The 22,681-nt window shown below is 39.3% G+C and overlaps 1 protein-coding gene across 5 annotated transcripts in view; it reads left to right on the top strand.

The window, feature by feature from the left end:
* The window catches only part of LOC116997449 (iron-sulfur protein NUBPL-like), a 76,938-nt gene that overhangs the window by 46,940 nt on the left and 7,317 nt on the right, over positions 1 to 22,681 (top strand). For 4 of the 5 annotated variants that reach the window (XM_033062166.2, XM_033062164.1, XM_033062165.1 and 1 more), the window contains 3 exons: positions 8,681 to 8,766; positions 14,562 to 14,682; positions 19,465 to 19,547. In XM_033062166.2, coding sequence (XP_032918057.1) covers positions 8,681 to 8,766; positions 14,562 to 14,682; positions 19,465 to 19,547 — 290 coding nt within the window. Of the gene's footprint in view, positions 1 to 8,680; positions 8,767 to 14,561; positions 14,683 to 19,464; positions 19,548 to 22,681 lie in introns of those variants that run through there. The other variant, XR_004418191.1, reaches the window with a different exon arrangement.

The following is a 22,681-nucleotide window of genomic DNA, read 5'->3' as shown; positions in this document are numbered from 1 at the left end:
CAGGGTGTAGCCTTGTACCCAACTATTTTATAGCAGTGTGTGGGACTGAACAGAACCAGATCTTGGCTCAATATATAGTAATGTACAAGAAGAGGGAGTTCCAGGTGATGAGTAGACAGTCTCTTCAGAAATGAACATTCAAAAAAGTAAATGGAGATTTTCAAATCAGCTTTAAAAAATACTGTTTATGTTTTATAAAACTGTACATGATTTAGCGTGGAAAAGAATTGTGACTAGTATAAGGGTACTTTTTAAGTTATCCTAAATGGAAAGCTGAGTAGGTATGGTGCTGTTCTTTTGTTTTTCCGAAATGATCAAAAAAACCCCACTGCTGCAGTACAAATTGTGTGTAGCACACAGTTTAAGAAGTATATCTGTATTCTGTCATTGCTCTTGGTGTGTTTGTTTACCCTTGTTGCACACCTTACTTTGGTGCACACCACAGATGCAAGGCATCTGATCTGTCCTTTTGGTTTAATGGTAGTATACAATATTTTTCTCCATTGCTGAGCTTACTTCTTCTGTGGTGAAGGTACATAATTAGTTTCTGCAGTAAATTTTTGAAGCTGTTTTATGGGAGCCATTTGGGTAATAGTAGATTTTACTTCGTTTAGTTCTGAATGGCAAATACTTTTAATATCAGATTTTGATGTAAACTTACTCTTCATTTCATGCTGTATTTTGATGTTTTAGATAGCTGCAGGAAAGGCAAGGCAAGTGGGTTTAGGATAGATTGAAAAACAGAAAAAAAACCTGAGTCTCACCAGTGGGGATTTAAAAATAGTTCTTTGTATTTGCCCAAATATAATTTGCATGTTTATATAGTCTACTTCTATTGTCAAAATAAATGTAATTGACAAATGCAGATTATTGACAGGGTTATCTTAGCTTTGGACACTCCTGGTGCTTCATTATGAACTGTCAGACTCAGGAGACTCTCTAAACTTAATTTAGAGACCAAAATATAATATGAGTTTGCACATAAATACCTCACACTTTCAATATAAATTTAAATTTCATTCTTGGCTCATGGAGTTTGATTTAACACACATTGCCTGTTGAAGCGGGATTGATAGTGTATTCAGTGCAAGTTCTTTAAATTTTATTGTTTCTGAAAAATAGTTTCCAGGTACTCAGGAAAAAATTGTGAGGAATTGAGGCTTTGCAAACTGGGCTCTAAGGTCTGGCAGCAGTGGCTAAGTGTATGCTAAATACTAGATTAACTGCAATTGCCTTGTTGGTTTTTAGACCAATTATTCTGAATAGGAAGAACAAACTAACCTAGTGTTCAGCTGACGATTGCTAAAGGTGAGAGAAACACATTTGAATAATGGTATTGCGCTTTTTCCTCTAGCTATTTCTTCTGAAAAAAGTAAATGTTCAAATCTGCTTCTTACCGTTCCTACCTCCAGGGAGAAAAAAGTAAACAACAGAATGGTTTGGGGAGCTGATTTTGAAGTGATCTCACTGTTGTCTTTTTTCTGCAGTAGAATTACTCTTTTACCCAGTTCTTTTCTGTGGATTAGGACCTCTCATTTAAAAAAAATGGTTTTCATTTGTCAGAGAGACTATGTGGAATTTACTCTCGCCTAGTACAATTCTCATAATAATCTAGACATGATTGGCAAATGCCCTTGAAAGCAGGAGGTGGAATGGAGTTGAGCTGAAAAATGCTAATTCAGAAAGCCAAGAAAGGGTGCAAAGTGGCAGTGTTTGTGAGGGATGAGCTTTTTGTTCTAGGCCTGTACTTTGCAGATTGTGCTTGTTCACAGATGTTATTATGAATGTTTTCAGTGTTTTCACTTCACTAAATAAATACTTTGTTGTAAATTGTGTTAGTGTGACATATGTATTCAGTTTGCCATGACCAAAGCCAAACATTTTACCACAGTTGTCAATCCACATCTTTCTCCATGTGGTCTGATGTGAAATGGATGTTGTAATACTTACTGAGAAGTATAGATGAGGGCAATTTAGCTTTAGGGTGACAGCTTTATCCAGCATGTGATACTCCTCTGCTCAGTTGTTTCACTGACAGTTCCACTGGGCAGGAGGAAAAATATTGCTGTAAGACTTCTGTTTTCACGTGGGCAAGTTGGTAGTATCCTGCCTGATCTGCTAGTTCATGGACAGAAGAGCACGTGTGGCTGTTGAAAACATCCCTTGTCTGAGCAGTTGTTCAGTGGCTCCTCCAAGAAGAAGGTATCAGGCAGGCTGGAGGTGCGATGCAGCCAGGATCCAGCCTTTGGGACAGTTCTGAGCCATGTTATGGGGTTGAAGTGAGGATCCTGTAATGCAAATTCACACTCATGGCTCTTTTAAAAGTTGCTGTTTGTAATGAGATGCCACAAATAAAAGCTAAAGGAGCTTCTTTATAACGTTTATTCAAGAAGATGAATCATTTTCTAATGTTAGTTTGTCTCTAATCATTGCCGGTTGAAATTACAGCAAAGACAAGCTTTTGTTCTTGCAAGACCTTTTTCTTCAAATGCAAAGATGTCTCTGTAATTGCAGGCAAATTTTATCTATGAAGGGACAAAGTTAACAGAAGGTCAGAGGGGCTCTGAAGAGATCCACGATGGAGAGCAGTCAGGTTGACCAGGCTATTTATGACGGGAAGACGTAACCTAAAAGTTTGAATTTAATGCAGTGGAAAAAATAGCAAAAACTACAAGAAGTGCGTGAGTGGTGTGGTCAGATCAGGCCATCTACAGCTGTGCTGAGGCCTGAGTGTGGTTCCTTGTCAAGAGTGTTCAGAGCCTGTCAGTCAGCAGATACGATTATTATGTGTCTTTATTCTCCAGAGCTCTGTTTGTCAGTCTCTTGGTCAGTTGTACTTCACAGCATTTGAGGTGGCACTGTTTGCTAAGAGGCTTATATAAAACATGGTCTAATCCTTGTATGTGGTGGCACCCTTAATCATCTGTCTTGGATGAGAGATGCATAACTTGATTGTGAAATCTCTCTGTGAAGACAGTGGAGGGGAAAAAGAATATATTAGGGGCATCCTTTTCATCTTAAGGTAGACCTTCTGTATTGCTGCTGATCAGATACTTTTTAGAGCGCTGATTTTTTTTGCTTGGGTACAAATTGACTACAGCTAAGGTTTGGTGAGATTTCACCTTACGCTTTGTAGCTCCAAGCATCTAATGCAAGTCTTAATGATGCAGTGAATATAGGTGATGCTTTCTGTATATGGAAATTATAGGGTATTTCAGTGTTTGCAATTTCCTGAGCGCCAGTCCACCAGAAGGGTACCAATGTACTGTGTAAGCACATTTTTCTTTTACTGAGGACTAAAGACCTGAGGTTTTAATAGAAAGGCAAACACCAGTGTTACAGGGTATTGTTAGTTCTGTCTCTATATGTAATGTATGCTAAGGATTAAAAAGACTATTAACATAGTTTTTACTAAAACAATCTCACCTGGAGCGCTGAGTCCAGTTCTGGATCCCTTAGTAACAAGAGGGTCGTGGAGCTCCTGTAGGTAGACCAGCAAAAGGCAAAGAAGAATAGGGGATGGCAGCATGTCACTTACGAGGCACTGGGGGCTGTTTAGCCTGGAGAAGATTTGAGAGGGGATCTTATCAATGTACAGTAAATTCACGAATACAAGCCGCACTGGGTATAAGCCGCATCTCTGGGTGTTGGCAAATATTTCGGTTTTTGTCCATAGATAAGCCACACACGAATATAAGCCGCTCTGTCGTTCGCAGCGAGGACCCGCGTGCAATTAGTAACAGAACCGCGGGAGGGCGGGGTTTACTGGCTGAGCTAAGGCTGTGCAGGCTCGGCCCGCTAGGGGCCGCTGACGGGGCCAGGTGGCCCAGCCCGGTGGCCCAGCCCGGTGCTGCCACTCGGGGCCGGCCGCCGCTTCCACTGGGCTCGGTCACCCTGGGTCGGCGCTGCCCCGCGGTGGCAGGCAGGGACGGAGCTTCCCCCGCTCCTACGGCAGCGGTGGCGGGCGGGGACGGAGCTTTCCCGCGCCCGTGGCGCCGGTGGCGGGCGCGGACAAAGCACCCCGCCTCCTCCCCAAGCCGCGGCAATGGCGGCGCGCACTTCCCCCCCCTCCCCGGGCCGCGGCAATGGCTGCGCAGGGCTCCCGTCGGCTCCCAGAGCCGCGGCAATGGCGGCGCCCCCCCCCCCCGTCGGCTCCCCGGGCCACGGCAATGGCGGCGCGGCCCCCCCGCGTCCTCCCCGAGCCGCGGCAATGGCGGCGCCCCCCCCCCCGTCGGCTCCCCGGGCCGCGGCAATGGCGGCGCCCCCCCCCCCCCTCCTCCCCTGGGCTGCAGCAGAGGAGGAAAGAGAGCTCTCCCGCCTCTCTCCCCGCCCCCCGTGCTGCCTGCAGGGAGCCAGGGCAACAGAGTAACACTGTAACAATTGCGAAATGCCGGCTTTTACTGGCCGGTGCTTGGCTCGGCACTCTGGCTGGCACGTCTGGGGTTGTAAATGTCAGAAAATTATTAATATATTAGCCGCACCCGACTATTAGCCGCACTTCCGGGTTTCCACCAAAATTTTTGTCAAATTGCTGCGGCTTGTATTCGTGAAATTACTGTAAATAGGTATCTGAAGGGAGGGTATCAAGAGGGATCTGGGCTCTTCTTGCTGGTACTGAGTAGTAGGAAGAGAGGCAGTGATCAGAAACTGATGTACAGGAAATTCCACCTGATCATAAGCAGGAACTTCTTTAATGTGCAGTTGATTAAACACTGGGACAGTCTGCCCAGAGAGGTTGTGGAGTCTCCATCACGGAAGATACTCAAAAGTCATCTGGGCAGAATCCTTAGTAACATACTCTAAGGGACCCTGCTTGAGCAGGGAGATTGGACTGGGTGACCTGCAGTGGTGCCTTCCAACCTGACCCATTCACAGATTCTGCATGATTCGGTGAATGTGTGTCAGCTTTTTGTCAAAGGAAATACATTGAAATTAAAAAAATTATGGGTAAGTAGATAAATCAGTTAAACATAAATGTGTCCTAGTTAGATATCCTTAGTATGCTTGAGGCACAGAAACTATTTTTCTGCACACAACTGCAAACACTGAATTTTTAGTATGTTTCAGTGTGTGATGTGATAGCTTTATAGTTTCCTCAGCTTCTCCATTCAATTTGTCAGGCTCAATTTGTCTCATTCAGACACTTGTGTAAACATTGCACGTATTGCTTCAAGAGATATACTGTGCGCATGAATTCCATCATATTTTGTTACTTTATTGATGAAAATAACTCTTTACTGTTTGATATTCCTGTTAACTGTGTAGAGTCAAGATAGCAAGGAAAGTGTAGGCTGCGTTCTTTCTTGCTTACCATATGAATAATTTTCTGAATTAAACGTATGCAAACTTATTCAGGGAGGGGAACACCATGAAAAGTCTCTTTTGCCATATTTGGTTGCTAGTAAAGGAAATAATGTTGCAAATAATTTGAAATCTTGAACTTCAGGTTGGGTTTGTTGGACTAGCAGATGTAACAAAGAAAGAGAGAAGATAATTGTCTTATTGAATGTTGCTGTAAGTCAGTACAAGCTGGCTATGAATAAATTTTGCATGTAACTAGTTCAGAGTAAAAAGGAAAATAGGAGAGAAACAACTATTACACCCTCAACAGCGGCTTCTGTAGCATGTTGGCTTTCATTCTGTGGAAGAAGCCATGGAAATTGTCCACAAGCATAATTTTAACTCATGTATTTCAGGAACCAGAGGTTTTTTGTACAGACAGTTGGTGCTTATGACAGCTCAGACTGTGTAATGTGCCATTCGGTCTTTTTGGCATTTTTCCTTCTTGCCCTTTGGATGAGAATTTGTTAGTAAAAAATAGCTCTCTGTTAAGCTGCTTGTGGTTCTAGTGGGTGTTTTTGTTGTGCATAGTCTGTCGTTCATGCCATGCCAGTTATTAGATTTTTAAAACAATGAATAACGAAGCAGAAAATTTAGACTTCAGTCTTGTGGACTGCATATTAGGTTCTATGTGAAGATCCAGGGAATACTAAGCCAGCATCTTCAGAGATGAGTGTGAATAAAGGTGTACACGCAAGGCATGTATTTCCAATTTTGCTTGGAAATTTCACGATTATAAGCCGCACCATTTTGACTAAAATTTTGGTCCAAACCCAAAGTGCAGCTTATAATCAGGTGCGGCTTATATATGGACAAAGAACAAAAAGTTGCTGTTTTAGTTTGGAGAACAGGTGTCTTCTGAGAAAGGCAGGAGCTTCTCTTTGAAATGGAGAATGTATCCCTCCCTCCAAATTATTATAATTTTGAAATCAAGGGGCTTTCAGGCAAAAATATGGGAATTAGGAATAACAGTTCTTTTCTAGGGAAATCAAAATAGAAATACAGTAGTACAAAGAGACAAACTCCAAACCCTGACAAAGTCAGAGTACAACCTGACACCCTGTCAGGCAGGGTGTTGGTAGCAGTCCCATTAAATGGTGGCTGCATCCTCCTGCAGTGACAGATGTGATTCAGTTGAAGCAGTGCTCCTGCAGAAGGTGCAGTTTCCCTCTAAAGGTCCAGTGGTGATGTGGAGAAATCTGGTTTTCCTGGAGTCCAGTGGAGAAAGGGGCTTCCTTAGTGTCCCAAAACCTCTGTTTTTATCTTAGTAAGAAATGTTGGGCTCTTCCCCCTGGCTGGAGCAACTTCCAATGGGATGCAGTAATTTTATCAGTCCCACAGTGGGACTCAGTGGGCCATTAGCAGAAAATTACTCCCTGGAGGATGGATGGGTTGTGAAAAGATAAAGAACAATGCCCACCTGGTTTCAATGGATGGCCCATTAGCAGAATATCTGCCGTTGATATAAGGATCACTGCCCCCACCCTCAACAGATGGTGATAGAATAGATACCTTTTATCACACTCTGTATTGTAACCTGCGGCTTATAATCAGGTGCGGCTTATAATTGTGAAATTACTGTAGTAATAAGCATTTTTTCAAGTTTTGAAAGATTTTTGTTTTACAAATGCACAAAAATCTCAAGGACACTAAGTCTAAATTATGTGCTTGTGGTCTGTGTTTTTAGGGAAGGGTGCATTCATTTTGTGGAATTAACCCTACTTTTCAGTGCTACCTGTAAAGTAACTCTACATTTGGTGAAATGAGGAGCTAAGGTGATTTCAGTGTAACTGAGAGGCTTACACATTATTCTTTGTGATGCCATTGGAGACAGGTTGGTTTGGGAATACCAGCAAATTATTTGGCTGCCAGAATTTTAGCAAATAGGGAAAATTGCATTTGCTTGGTACATTACATGTGGCGTTCAGTTTTTGGACTTGTGTATAATACTGTGTAAGGCACAGATTGGCAGCTTTTCAGGAGTGAGGTGCCAGATTGTATTTTTCTTTCACAAATTAGAGGTTAAGAATGCTGGCTGAAAACATTCAAGCACGCTGTTAGGCGGTGTTTGGAAACGGCTGGCTGTCAGCAGGCAAGATCCCACCCGGCAGTAGGAGGATGGTGAAAGAGGCAGAGCTCCCTGTCCCAGTGCTGCTAGAGCCAGGAGTGCTCTCTGACTGCCAGGGCTTCTGCTGCTCTGGTCCCTGCCAGCAATTCCAGGGTTGTGTGCCTCTGGAAGTCTACCCACCTCTTCCTTTGCCATGTACAGCAAAGGGCTGGGAACTGCAGGCCCAGTAGGAAACTGTCCCAAGCATCTAGAATTCTCTGTTGTAATTGCTATTATTGTGAAGTCTGACATAAATTTCTTGTGCATGCTTGGCATAATGTGACTCTGCAGAAATCTTTTTGTAACAGAGACTTTTGACACTAGATGGTCAATTTGAAACCAAACTAATCAATTGACCAGTAATGCTTCCTTGTACATTACATTTTTATAAAATAGGGAGAAGCATGAACACTTTTTTGTTGCAAGTTTTGAGGAAATAACATTTGAAACTCCAGAGCATTTGGAAAAAGGTGCTCTTTGTAAAGTGATGTGGAATATTCTGATGGCTGTATTGGTTTTTCATGCTGTATTAATCAAGAAGTAATAACAGAATGGGATAGTAACCTGTAGGCTTACTTTACTTTAGAATCTGTCTTTGACATGGAGTGCTGGTTGTTTTGTATGCTTAATAACTCTCAGGAGTACTAATTATCAGGTAACCTGGAGCCATGTCTGAGCAGCGAGCAACACTTTATTCAAACCTAGTGCAAGTGTGCATCAGCTGGCCTCTTCCTTTGTGGTATCATTAATACAAATACATTGGTGTCTAGTTCTAGTGTGACATGGTTCAAGAAAGCGTAGCAGGTCTGGAGAACAGCAGTCTGATTACAAGCTACTGCCTCCTGATTTTAGATTAAGACTTATTGTTAAATTAGAAGCTTCCAAATATAATTATGGCATGGGACTGTTACTATGTAGATATTCCCAGAGTACCACCTCTGCAATGTCAACGTTTGGCTGATTGTATGATTCTAGATAATTTTTCTCATTTAGAAAGTATTAATGGTTTCTACATAGAAAAAGTTATGGTGAAAGTATCTAAAGTATTTTTATCTCTTCATATTATATCACAGTTATTTTGATCATTGTATAGTAGAAAAACCTGGCATAATTTTCCTCTTTAAAAGCATATAAATGTGTGACTACTTTGAATTTAGTAGAATATATTTAAAATATTTAGCAGAATAATTAATTATATGTATTTTAATGGGATTTCATGTTTTCTTTTCCTAGGAGCTGTGATTGTCTCCACTCCACAAGACGTGGCTTTATTGGATGCGCGCAAAGGAGCTGAAATGTTTAGAAAAGTTCATGTACCTGTAAGTGTCTACGTGAAAAACGTCAGTAGATTTTTCTTTTTCCAAAATGTAAAAAATATTTCCGTATGCAGCAATAGGTGAACATTCAGAAATCACTTGAACTTAAAAAATTCTTGGTTTTTGGCTTAGAATCCATTTATCTGTATCAGGAACTTGGTTGGTTAAACAGAAAGGAGAGAATTTTCTCAGGCTGAGGTCATAATAATAAATGATTTGTTTTATATCTATTTGTTTCGTCATGTGAAATGGATCAGATTGCTGAACAGAGTATACTCTGTATCCTCATTACATTTCATCTTCAGCACTGTGTTGGGGCTTAAAATTTAATGAAATATAGAAAAATAATTTTTTGGTATTTTTTAAGAAGCAGACTCAAATTTTTGTGGAAATATGTGTGTATCTAGTCACTTTGCCATTTGAAAGGTTCTGTAACTATCATGACAAGTAGAAGGCTGTCTAATCAATGTTTTTCATGAGGTTTATAGTTTAGCTTACTTGTTTGAGAAATGAGAAATTTAAGAATATCCGCAATTAGAAGAAAATATTAAACAGGCTAACATCCTTGACTTGATATTTTCTGAGTGCTACAAGTTGCTAAGTAACTGAATGTAATACTCTAGAATATGTAGAGATTCATCTTTACTTTGAAATGGGCAGTCGATAAAAGAATATTTGAAATGCTTCCTTACCATAAACTGTAAGGAAAAAAACATGTTTTCTTGCTTACATGTGTGAAGGTCACTTTTAATCGTTCTTAAGAAAGGAAGTTTCTTTCATAGCTAGTGTTTTCCTAATTAAAAAAAATGCAACAGAAAGTTCAAGTGAATACTTCCCCTTTTTTTAATTTACAGGATGGTTTAGCAAAAGAAATACAGTAATTTCATGACCATTAGGCGCACCCTTTTGACTAAAAGTTTCCCTCAAACCCGGAAGTGCGCCTTATAGTCCGGTGCGCCTTATCTGATGTACAAAGTTGCGAAATTTGCCAAACCGGAAGTATGAGCTGTGAGCTGTGGGAGGAGCCGGCAGTGCCACGGCAGCTGGGTGGAGGTGGGCCCAGGGGCCCGTGGCACCGCCCCTGCCAGGGGGAGGTGGGCCCAGGGGCCAATGGCTGCCAGCTTGAGGCGGGGCCTCATCCAGCAATCGCACAGGGGGAGCTGGAGGTGGAACCTCACTGAAAAAAAAAGTACGCCTTATAGTCCGGTGCACCTTATCTGATCTACAAAGTTGCGAATTTTGCCAACTCCCGGGGGGTGCGCCTTATAGTCCGGTGTGCCTTATGGTCGTGAAATCACCATACTTTGAATTCCTTATTACTAGTCTGTAAGCATATTTGCATCAAAATGGAAGTATTGCAACATTTATAATTTACTGCCAGAAGGAAAACAAGAGTAACATACAGAACATTTTGTTTTGATTTTATGTTTGAGTTTGCTCAAATGATGTAAAATTATTTTTCTTCAATTGAAATTGTGTTCAAGTTAGTACTTCACTGAATTTTCCTTTTGTTTTAATGACAAATCACCAAGATTTCTTTTTAAAACTGTTTTGTTCAATGTCCTTTGAAGAGAATGGCCTCCAATAAAATTGTACGTTCTAGGATGGGCTTGGCTAATACTGATTTGACTAGTGGAACATACTAAGTATGATCTGTTTTGGTTCATTGGAATGATCAGATCTTGTCAAGTCAAGTGAAAAGTCACAATAAAGCTGTTACATGATGTGTGGAGTTTGAATGTGCTTGAAACAGCTTGAAACAGCTATCAGACCTTACCTTTTTCATTAAGCTGCTTTATTTTATTCTACCCTGTATGTACATGTGTACAAATACGTAATTTACTTGAGTTTTAAAGCAGCTTCTGCCTATGTACTACATTTCTAAATGTCAACTAAAGATGGGGATATCTAAAGAAAGTGATGTAATTTTTCATGGCCGACTTCACACCTGAGGTTTATGTCAAAGAGGTGGAATCTGCAGGTCTGTGCTAAAGTTACGTATCCTGATTATGAAATGATCTTTAAATTTCTAATCTCTACAATCTTTAATCTTTCAGAAAGTGCTTGCAAAAAGCTGACTTCAAAGAAGCAGAGAGTCTATAGATTGCTGAACTCTGAGTCTGCTTCCTTATATTTAATGAACTATGGTCTCTCCCATGTACATACAGGCCTATATATTCCACCTTCCCCTCATCCCCACTGTTATTAGTATCAGAGACTTGGATGACACATGTAGAATTGCAACAGTGAAGTCTCAATTGTCAATGTTGTTTGTCCTTTATTGAAATTGAAGTAAAATGACTGAAGGAACTAATGAAAACCTGGCAAGGAGAGTCAGCTTTAAAACCAGGATTACAAGACAAAATTCATATTTTCAGGCTTAGGACAGAGTCATGAAAAGAGAAGTGACATCTCTTGTGCAGTGGATCACACCTAAGTGGATCACACAGTGAAGAAGGAATTTGTGTTGCTGACTCCTATCACAAATTTCAAGATTCTTGTCTATTACGCAAATTTGGCCAATGTCTTCTTGCATTCCCAAGGGTGACTCAAAGTGAATAATTTTGAGTATTTGGGGAAAAAACTGACTATTTTCACTTGCTGAGGCTGAGTTCAGCTCATAGTTTCTTACCAATTATATCCCTGAACGAAAAGACAAGGTTTTATTTAAATCTGCAACTTTTCTGGAAGCTTACTTGAATTGGAAGGTTATGCTGTGGATTTTGTAGGTTTCAGAAAACTGCTTAGACTCAGTTATGTATTTCCTTCTGAGTTGTACTAAAATGGTTTGTTAGGCTATGTTCTTACTGATATTTCTGAAGCATCCAGAGTAACCGGCCATGGTTATGGCTTCATGTTGGGAGCAGATATTAGAGGCAGAAATTGCCCATTATAAGATGAAAGGTAGGAGGACAGAAATATTGTGCATGTGTACTTGACGCAGGAAGTTGATGGCAGAGGAACTGTAAACAGTCCCCATCAGACTGAAGTCAGCCCTCAGCACCATCCATCCTTAAGTACAGTGAATCACTGAAGTGGGTTTCTCAGGAACTGTCTCCTAATGTAAATACAGAGAGCTTTCATTTCATCACTGTATTTTCTTTAATTTAGAAGGTTGTATATTTAGATATAAGCATGATTTATTGTGTAACCAAAGGTTAGCTGAGCACAAGAAATATGTAAACATTCAGAAACTGTGTGCAGATAACTCATAATGAAAGGGTTCTTTCTTCATTTCCTGTTATTTCTTGCCAGATGCCTCTTCACCATTTCAAATAACAATTAGACTAAATGGAATGCAGCTCCATGCTGCTACCATAGGTTAGCTCCTGTATTGTGGTGCGTACAAGTTTTCATGTCATTCTGGAGCCAAGTTTGCCACATTCACCATGGACTAGAATAGAATTCACGTACATTTACGGAATAGTTTGTGTAGACAGTAACAGCTGCTTTGAAGCTATTACAAGTCTATTATTTGATCAGGGAAATGACGGTTATTACTGACTTCATTAGAAAGACCTATTACTTTGTAGATTTAAAAGCTCTGAAGGTCATAAGGAGCTCCCTTCTGGGCAGAAATATGCATGGTAAAAATACACGTAAGCAGTAAAGTTGTGTTTACAAATATTCTATATTATACTCAGGATTTTTAAGTGGCATCTTCATATTCCAGAAGAATGAGTGATATATTATTAAATATGCACTATTTATTGGCTAACAAACAGGACAAATACCGAAAAGTTAAAATTATCATGTAATGCTGAAATGTCATTTACTTTTAGTAAGGTTTGTTTAAATGGAAACAAAAAAAGAACTCTGTATAAGGCCTCTATCTCCTCTAGCGTTGGAGATACAGCTGTGTCTCAGCATTTGGTTTTGTATTGACTGAAGGACTTCTTAGATTATTAATATATGAACAAAACAACTGTAATAATGCTTAACCATTCACAAAAAAATAGTAGACTACATAAATTTTTCTTTGATAAATTTGCTGAATCATAAATGTTGTATGAGTACTTTGAAGAGAACAGAAAGTTCAAACCCCAAGATACCTGAAAATGAATTAATTAAAGTGTAAATTTCAAGTTACTTTTTTTTTTCCCATACACTGTCAAAAATGGCTCCCTATATCCTGGTGAAAATAATATTTTTTCATTTGTCAAAAAATACTTCTTTCAATGTTCTTCAGTTTACCAACTGAGTAAAAGCTGCATGACTTGACATTAGGGGAGAGCAGGATGAATGCCTGCTTAGAGGTCATCCATGGAAGGTTGTGGCTGAACAGGTCCCTTTTTACTGTCCCTGCACCTTGTAGCCTTGGACATGTAGTGTTTCATGTCTCTACTAATTTAAGAACTGGATGATAAAATTACCTGTAATAATTTGTCAGTTGTTCCTCTTGCTTCTCTGACAGTCCATGGGAGAGAATAGAAAAGGAGGAAAGTCAGTTTGAGGTGTTAAAATGGAAGTATGTAAAATTTTTTTAAACATTACTATTTCTTAAAATGTTCCTTGATTTAAGCCATCTGAGAGTTTTACATAAGTAAAGGAAGATATAGCAAATATACTTTAGAAAAAACAGGTGACCATCTTTTGATAAATTTCAGCTTAGAGCTAAGGAAACTTTTATTATGATGTTGTAAATAACAGACTGTTTTGTTTCAAGTTCAGTGCCAGAAGTTGTACATTCACTTTTAATTAAATGGATTTGTTGGTCGCATTGAACACTGCTGTTTCCTCCTAGATATGCTTCATTAGCATAGTGGATATGTTTCTTCTCTAATAACTAGAGACCACCTTGCTCAAGCACAAAACTAGAAGATTCAGGAGAATGTACGAGTACAAAATGCTGCAAAGTGACTAACAATATAAATGATGTATTATAAAACTCAGCAATAGTGTATGTAGCATCTAGGTAATATATAAATCTGAAAGTGCAGTATTGTAACATTGAATCTCTTAAAGCAAGTGTTCTATTCATTATCAGGTGGATGGAAACTTCCACTCTAGCATTTGAACACTGTTTTCATCACTTCTGGAAATTTTGCTCTGCCTCAATAAAGAGTTTTGCTTACTATGTGAATAAAATGAGATCATTAGCATTATTTCACATTGTGAAAGAAGATTTTCTCTGTGAATGACTTGGCAAATTTTTATTTGACATATTTTATAAGGATGAGGTTGAAAACTTGGCATCAACAGAAAGGTCCCCAGGATGTGTGTATTAAGTTTTTACTCTATGGGTTTTGCCTCTTAGTTTCACATAATTGTTTCTATTGTTTGATCTTTAAAATGTGTTTCTTCTCTTCAGAAGAATAACAAATTTGGTTCTTTTTGAAAACATTTCCCTACAGGATAACTTATAAAAATACCTTAAAAACATGTCTGATTGTATAATTACTTGTAATGGTAGGTTTTTATTTTGTCTTTCCTGAAACTGTAAAGTACAAAATTGTAAAACACACATGAAAATTCACTCGAGTGTTCAGAGTTTGAAAATTACGTAAATACTGGCAGGGAGAGTTCTTGGCAAGTCAGATTTTGTGCAAGAAATACTCTTGTTTACAAATAAGACTGTTAGTCTTTGAGAGGTATAAATGTGAAAAAATTGAACTACTGCACAGATAATGGTGCCACTGAGATGACTAACAAGAGCTGATAATTATATTAATGAGTCTGATTCCTATTTTAAATAACCACTCTGTTGGTTCTTAGTAGATAATCTATTCTATATTATCAGAGATGAATAATGGAGATACCAGTGCTTGGTTTGAACATCCTTTCCTTTACTTTCACAGGTTTTAGGGCTGGTTCAAAATATGAGTGTTTTCCAGTGTCCCAAATGTAAGCATGAGACACATATCTTTGGAGCTGATGGTGTAAGAGATCTGGCAAAAACCCTTGAATTGGATATTTTGGGTAAGAAATGGAAGTGGTTTTATTTTTGAAGAAAAATTTAATGGTCTGCATGAAGCATTAACTGAACTATGAAACTGCGTAATCCTAGATTACTTTGTATTCAGATTGTTTTCAGATACAATGGAATCAATAAGTAGTATACTCTGTTCCTTGTCAGTCTTGTAGTGGTGATGTTGACTGCATATGAAAATTCTTGAATTGCATCTTAAATCTTTGTATTTATAAACAATCCAGAACATGAATTGTTTTGATATCTCAATATGTTGTATTACCTGAAATTCATTATGTGTTTGACTATACAGCAATTTTTACAAATAACCTAGAATTCTATTTAGTCTTAGGACAGACCTAAACTCTGCCCAGTAGTATTAATAAATGTTTTCTCATTTATTTCATTTAAATGAAATAAGCTGTTACATATTGACTCAGTGAAAGCCTTACAGCAGCCTTCTGGTACCTAAACGGGTCTTAAAAGAAAGCTGGAGGCTTTTTACAAAGGCAGGCAATGATAGGGCAATTACAGTAAATTCACGAATACAAGCCACACTGAGTATAAGCCGCATCTCTGGGTGTTGGCAAATATTTCGGTTTTTGTCCATAGATAAGCCGCACACGAATATAAGCCGCTCTGTCGTTCGCAGCAAGGACCCGCATGCAATTAGTAACAGAACCGCGGGAGGGCGGGGTTTACTGGCTGAGCTAAGGCTGTGCAGGCTCGGCCCGCTAGGGGCCGCTGACGGGGCCAGGTGGCCCAGCCCGGTGCTGCCGCTCGGGGCCGGCCGCCGCTGCCACTGGGCTCGGTCACCCCGGGTCGGCGCTGCCCCGCGGTGGCAGGCAGGGACGGAGCTTCCCCCGCTCCTACGGCAGCGGCGGCGGGCGGGGACGGAGCTTTCCCGTGCCTGTGGCGCCGGCGGCGGGTGCGGACAAAGCACCCTGCCTCCTCCCCGAGCCGCGGCAATGGCGGCGTGCACTTCCCGCCCCCCCCGGGCCACGGCAATGGCGGCGCGGGGCTCCCGCCGGCTCCCCGAGACGCGGCAATGGTGGCGCCCCCCCCCCCGTCAGCTCCCCGGGCCGCGGCAATGGCGGCGCCCCCCCCCCCCGTCCTCCCCTGGGCTGCAGCAGAGGAGGAAAGAAGAGAGCTCTCCCGCCTCTCTCCCCGCCCCTCGTGCTGCCTGCAGGGAGCCAGGGCAACAGAGTAACACTGTAACAATTGCAGAATGCCGGCTTTTACTGGCCGGTGCTTGGCTCGGCACTCTGGCTGGCACGTCTGGGGTTGTAAATGTCAGAAAATTATTAATATATTAGCCGCACCCGACTATTAGCCGCACTTCCGGGTTTCCACCAAAATTTTTGTCAAATTGCTGCGGCTTGTATTCGTGAAATTACTGTACTTTAAATAGGAATTACTTTAAACTGAAGGAGGGTAGATTTAGATTAGATATTAGGAAGACATTCTTTATTGTGAGCATCTGGCACAGGAGTTATGGGTGCTTCACTCCTGGAAAAGTTCAAGGGCGGATTGGGTAGGGTCTGAGCCACCTACTCTACTTGAAGGTGTCTCTGTCCATGGAAGGGGGGCTGGAACTAAATGATTTTTAAGGTCCCTTCCAACTTAAACTATTCTGTGATTAGCTATGATTAAGCTATCTCATACCTGTAGGCTAAAATATACGTGGATCTTTAAAATATACGTTACTGATTTAAAAAGGCATGGTTCAACCTGCACTGTAAGTAAAGAATGTAACACAGCGTAATTAAGTTGGTAAATGGGGTAATTGCATGTGCTAATGATGTGTTTCCATGTATTACTCTAATTATCTCAATGATTTTCCATAGCTAATTCATTAAAAAGAACCAGGAAGCTCACTTAGAAAGATCAACACAGAAACATCAAGGTCTGACATAGACTTAAGATAGCAAGGCAGCACATAATTAAAAACATGCTTTTGGGCTATCTCTTAGTTTTCTGAATATATAATGAGTTGTGATCAGAGCCCAAGGGGACTTCTACAGCCTTGGGTTATGTGGATGGATGCAAATGCTCTGCAAGCAGTTGAATCAAACATACATTTAGAAACACAGGCACAGATGATCTACCATGGCATTGGTCCCATAGGTGGGTTTTGTTATTTCCCAAGTGTGCAGAACTGATTGTGATTGGATTTAATTAGGAGTGATGTGAGAGATGTGCAGATTTAGCTGGGGATATATGAGATGTACAGAATAAAGCAGAGTGAAGTTTAACTTCAAACTGTCAATGCAAAACCAGACTAAGATTAAGAGTAATGCCCCAAGGTTTTAATTTAGAATTACAGTACTTGATCTGATTAGTATACTCCTCCTTCCAGGGATGACCATTACATAATACTACCATATGGTATTGTAAGAATTACTGCTTGCAGATTTTACATTAATCCATCCCAAATGGAAGTTTTATCTCAATATTACTTGAATTCTGCCCAAAATTTTTGAGAACACATTTTTACATATATATCTGTAAAGTGGATATATTTAAAATCAGTAATTCTAAATTTATTTTGCCTATATTTTCTGACACCTATGGCTATTCTGTTAGTTTAGATAAGCACCTAGTCCTCCTTGGAGACCCAACAAGATGTTTGTCACCCAACATCTGACAAATTCTGCAAGCTAACAGTGTGCAGGATTGAAAAGTATCTTCCTTCCACTTGCTCAGAGTTGGCTGTGATTAGTATTATTTTTGTTTATGACAGAAGACAATTAGCAGTTGCCAGGAGACTTTCAAGTGTAGTCCATTATTTCATATACTTCTGATTGTCTTGTATTTTTACTATTCTGTAAAGGAAAATGTGACGAGGTTTCTGAGAGACTTTGTGCTGCTGATTTTTCTCTCCCTGTCTCGGAAATTTTTTTCCCGGAGTTGAGGGCTGTAACCTTGACCAGAAAGCTATGCCATTGGCATACATGATACTGAGATGATAATTTCTGTGTGTTCCATCCTGACCTTTGCAATTCCTGATGTTTTAACACTAGTCTAGTTCCTGACCATCAGCAGTGGCTGCCAGATTTTAAAGATTATTTGGTTTTTTTCTTCCTGCAGTAAATTTATTCTCTTGATTTGCAGTCAGCAGTAGTTGTTAATATTAGAAAAGCTTACGATGACAAGTTCCCATCGCATTGGGTAGTGAAGAATAGTGCAAAAGTTTTACCTTCCTCAAACCCTTATCACCCAGTTATGCAGATGGTTTTGATGTCTTCTGCTTAAATAATAAATTTTTGATTTTTAAAAAATCTAATGCATTTTTCTTTATCTTCTGACTGCAGTTCTGTTCTTACAAGTCCTCTATGCTCTTGTAGTACCAGCACGTTTGTAAGTCTGAGGAAGAAAAGAGAGAGGCTGCTATTTCATAATTATTGGAGAGTGTTATTAAGCTGGTAGTGAAGAAGTATTTTTCCATTATCAAAACATCCATAGGAGAAAAGAGATCAGTCTCTACATAAAGTAAGAGTAGAAAGTGAATGTCAGAGAGATTTACAAAGTCACTGTTAATCAATTAAGAATGTTTATGGTTAGAAAACTTTCAGAGGACTCCCTGATTTTTTTTTAAATGAGTACATGAACAGACTATTTTACCTAAATTTATTCGTAACTGAAATAAATAAGAAAAAAATAAATTTGAAGGAAATTGACTGGAGTTATCCTAAATAATTATAAGGTTCTTCAAAGATTCAGCACTCTAATAATGGAACCACAACTTCTGTGTTTACTATTTGTTTGTTTTTATTTGGATTCCTATTTGCTTTGGGTTTTTGGGTTTTTTTTATTTCTTAAACTTTGTCAATTTTCATACAGTTTTTTTAACTGTTTCTTTCTGGATACATTGAATCTCAGTAATTTACACTGGCCTTGGTTATAGTTTAATCAGGTTGCTAAAATGTATGAATTAAACTTACACGGTTTCTGATATGTTGGGATTGAACTAAGGTAGGCTGTTCTGCCTTCATCTGTCCATAATGTAAAATTTAGCTATGTCTTCCAGTAAAAGAAACTTGGTCTTCAGTTCACTTCAAAATTATTTATGTAGCAGTGAACTAAACATAGGAGTTTCCAAGTTTTTTGTAGTGGTGAAATCTGTGTTTCAGAAAGTATGTCTCAGAATGGAATAGTGCTGCTAATTGATTCTCCTTTAGAACGTTCCTTTTCTCTCTTACATTTCCTTGCTCATTATAAAAGCAGAATATAAAGAAGATTTCTGTTGGAAAGAAGAATGAACTGAATAGTTGTCCACCTTTGAATTTGATCCAAGGCCTAATAAGGACAATAACAAATGCTGTTATTTGGAAATTAAGTATTCAAAAAAGTCTTTGAACAGTGATTAAAATCTCAAAACAGCACTGAAAAGAATTTAAAATGAGGAGATAGGCTGAACATAAGTTGCATGATGAACAGTTTCCTAACACTCAGGCAATTTATTTCACGTAAACAAAATAATTTGTATTTCAGCCTGTATTTTTCTATGTGTTTGAGGCAAAAAGCCCTTCCTTCTCTAATAAATGACTAAAACATGATCCTTTCTATTCAGAGAATCAAAAATCAAAAATATATTTGGCATTATTCATTATGGATGTAAGGAAACTATACTGCAGCCAATTTTCATTTTAAATGCTAATTTCTGCAGATAAAGCAATTCAAAGAGTATACTGAATGGGAATTGGATTTCAAGTTGCTTTAGTGTTATTTTAAGGAAACATTTAAGAAATACTAGGTCTTCACATATGTGTGCCTTGGTATTTTTGATGCAGGAGATGTTCCACTACATGTTAATATACGGGAGACGTGTGATTCAGGACAGCCTGTTGTGATCTCTCAGCCTCAAAGTGATGCTGTAAGTTTGGTGCACTGCACTTAGAACAACAGAAAGATCTCCTCTGAAAGTGAATGGAGAGCGCTGCTTCTTATTGCTGTTCGAAAAGAAATGTGTGTTTGAATGAAGTAAGGAAATAAAGTAAAAGAAAGTAGTATCAGTAAGGCCCTTGATTTTGGAACGCTGGTCATCTGTTCTGCTTCTGTGGGTTTGAGTTTGTTTAATTAGGCTGAATCATTCAGAATAGAGAAGATTTGATCCAGGTCCTGGCACACTAAGAGGAGGAAGGTCAGTGTCAAGCCTCATGGGACCTTTGCAGCTAATGCAGGTCTTCTAAAATTGTCAGTTAAGCCTTTGGTAGCTGTGCCTGGAAACTGTCAAAGGGTCTTATCCAAAGATACTTGGAACAAAACTTTATATTGTCTGTACCTTGGTTGTTTTCAGCAGGAAGTGGAGCAATTTACGCACAAGAGGAAATGGATTTTTCAGTGTATTTACCATCACATTTTATTGCAGTGGAAGATGTGAGTTGTTGAGATGGTGGGAGTCAAATAAGCAAATGTGTAAAGGAAAGTAGTTGTACATACAGAATTTCATTAATGCTGATAGAGTAGCATTTTCCTGTCTATTTTCTTTCTCTGCTAGAGTTTGTCTGCCAGGCTCTGTAGGGCAGGGTGCTGTGTACAGTGTATGGCATAATGCAGCCCCTTTCTTGACTGCTGCTTAGATGTAAAGATGTATAATAAAAAAAAAAGATTAATGCTGATAACAGACAGTAGAATCAATTCACAATAAGGTAGACTGTACCTATGGAACATTTGAATATTGGTGGTTTTTTCAGTATCATGATTGCTAGGCATATGCTGAAATATGTTTTTTCCTTCCCAGTATTTTAGAAGGAGAAAAAAAGGGAGGAGGAGAGGATTAACATTGTTAATCCAGTGTTATTAACATATTGAATAGGATCCTAGAAGAATAGTGACAGTCTTAAAGTTGTAATTTTGTTTTCAAAGAGAAGAGGCAGCACTATGGTGTGTTGACTTCGAATTGAATGCTGTATTTTTGCTCGGTTTGGGCAAGGTCTGTGCTATGGAATAATGTAGTGATCTTGAGTCCAGGTCTATTTGAAAAGGAATCCCTATAATCCGTATGGCAGTTTCTCTCTGGGCAAGTTGATCAGCAGTGTGAATGTTTGAATGGATGCATGGCTTTGGTCAAAGCTGAAGTAAAACAGCTGGGAAACTAAGACGGAAGGCTCACACTGTCTGAAATCTGTAATAACCAAGAGTGTGTAGCTTGCTGGACTATTGATCTAAAAACTCAGACCTATATGGGACAGCATTCTGAAAATAAAAAGGCAAGAAAGTCTGTTGTGTTGCCATCTGTTCCCCCTTGAACTATGTTCTTGATAACAAAAGGGTGGGTTATAATCACCATTTGTGGCAATTAAGTTAAATATGCAGAGGAATAAAGACTGACAAATATGTGTGACTCTCGGGAAAACTCTTAATATCCTTCTCTGCCATTGTGTCTGTGAGATAACCATTCTCCTTGGAGAATGTGTTTTTTAAAAATGTCACTGATCTCTACAGAATAAATAAGAATTTTCCTTTATCCCTGGTTTTCTTCTCATTTTAAAGACAGAAAAAATATCACTCTTATGTTTTCAAAGACAAATTAAATTCTTAGCATATAACTGATGGTGGGAGAGGTCATATAAGGTCAGATTCTAATCTTTAATACATGACAGTCATCCAATGTTTCTCAAATAAACTGACATTGTGGCTATTCATGCATTAACAACTTTTCGGATAGAGAACAATGTCTGCTGAAATTCTCTACTCTTGTCGCTTAAATGTGCATTGGATTTTCATACAAAATTCTATGGTGATTTTGTTAGAACACACTTACAAATCAAATACAGAATCATAGACCTGAAATAATACCTAGCAGATTCAAGCAGTAGGGAATAGGGATGGTGATTGACTTCTTAGAAACCCAGCATGTTGTCACACCTTTTGAGCTCTGTCAAGCCTAGAATAAAATGGTTTCTAAAATATGTCAGTTAATACATTTTTGCTTACACATCTGCCATGGGGTTCATCTTGCCTGCAGATTGTATAAAACTGTATCTCTGACTTTACAGTAGCATTTCAAAATGCCTAAGCAAGCTTGTCTAAATTTATTATTTTAAAGTTTAGATTAAACTCGTTGGTGGAAAAGGGGTTTCCTTTTCACAAATGATCAGGCAATTACCAAGAACTAAAAAAGAAAATTACTTGTAGAATGGTGCATGTGTGAACTTAAAAAGTTCTTCCTCAGGGAAGGCACAGAATACACAAGACAATCTGCTTATGGAAAGTAGTGGCAATATAGCTAAAGGATAGGAAGGTTTGATGACTGGAGTTCTCTTCTGATGAAGCTTGAGGCAGCCCCCTGGGAGAAACAACAATGCTGGTAAAATTATTTTGTTCTTGGTATAACATTGTCTTACATTAGTGTTTCTGACAGCTTAGTTATTTAAATTGTGGCTTTTTTGTGGCTTCTTCTTAATACTCTTCATTGATAGAACTTTGTGATGTAGAAATGGAATATTGCTGTACTTACATGGTCAGTCTGATGCAGCAGCTGAGAGTGACCCAAGATCCTCTACAAGAAGCTAGTAATTTCTTACTGCAATCAACAATGAGGGCTTGCCTTCTGAAGTGAGACCCTTCTGGAGATTAACTGAGCATTTTTCTCCTCCATCACACTGTGGAGGTGGATTAGCTGGGCAAGGCTCCATTTGTTTGCTCTCTCAAACAGATGCAAGAGTCACTGGACAGCAAAACTGGTAAACGAAGTCAGGAGTGCTGCTAAAATGGTAGAATAGGCAAAAAGGTAGAATAGGGAAAACAAATGAGGAATCACTGAAACCAGGTGAAATTGATCATGCTCAGATGTACTGAAACTTCCTATGGACCATGGGAAAGGAGCCAGCAGCAAAACAGGTGTTTGGAAGAGGCATCCTGAAGCTTGCAGATAAGAAGACTAGAGGCGCAGCAAGGGATATAGAACATGATTAATTGCAGTGGAGTTATTCTTCTACCAAAGGAACTGCTTAAATGCCCAGTGAACTCTCCATCACACTAGGAGAAAGATAAGTAGAGGTTCCT

This window comes from Catharus ustulatus, chromosome 6, assembly GCF_009819885.2.
Source record: "Catharus ustulatus isolate bCatUst1 chromosome 6, bCatUst1.pri.v2, whole genome shotgun sequence".
In the NCBI taxonomy this organism is placed as follows: Eukaryota; Metazoa; Chordata; class Aves; order Passeriformes; family Turdidae; genus Catharus; species Catharus ustulatus.
Note: the sequence above shows the minus strand (reverse complement) of the source record. Positions and strands in the feature narration are given on the sequence as shown.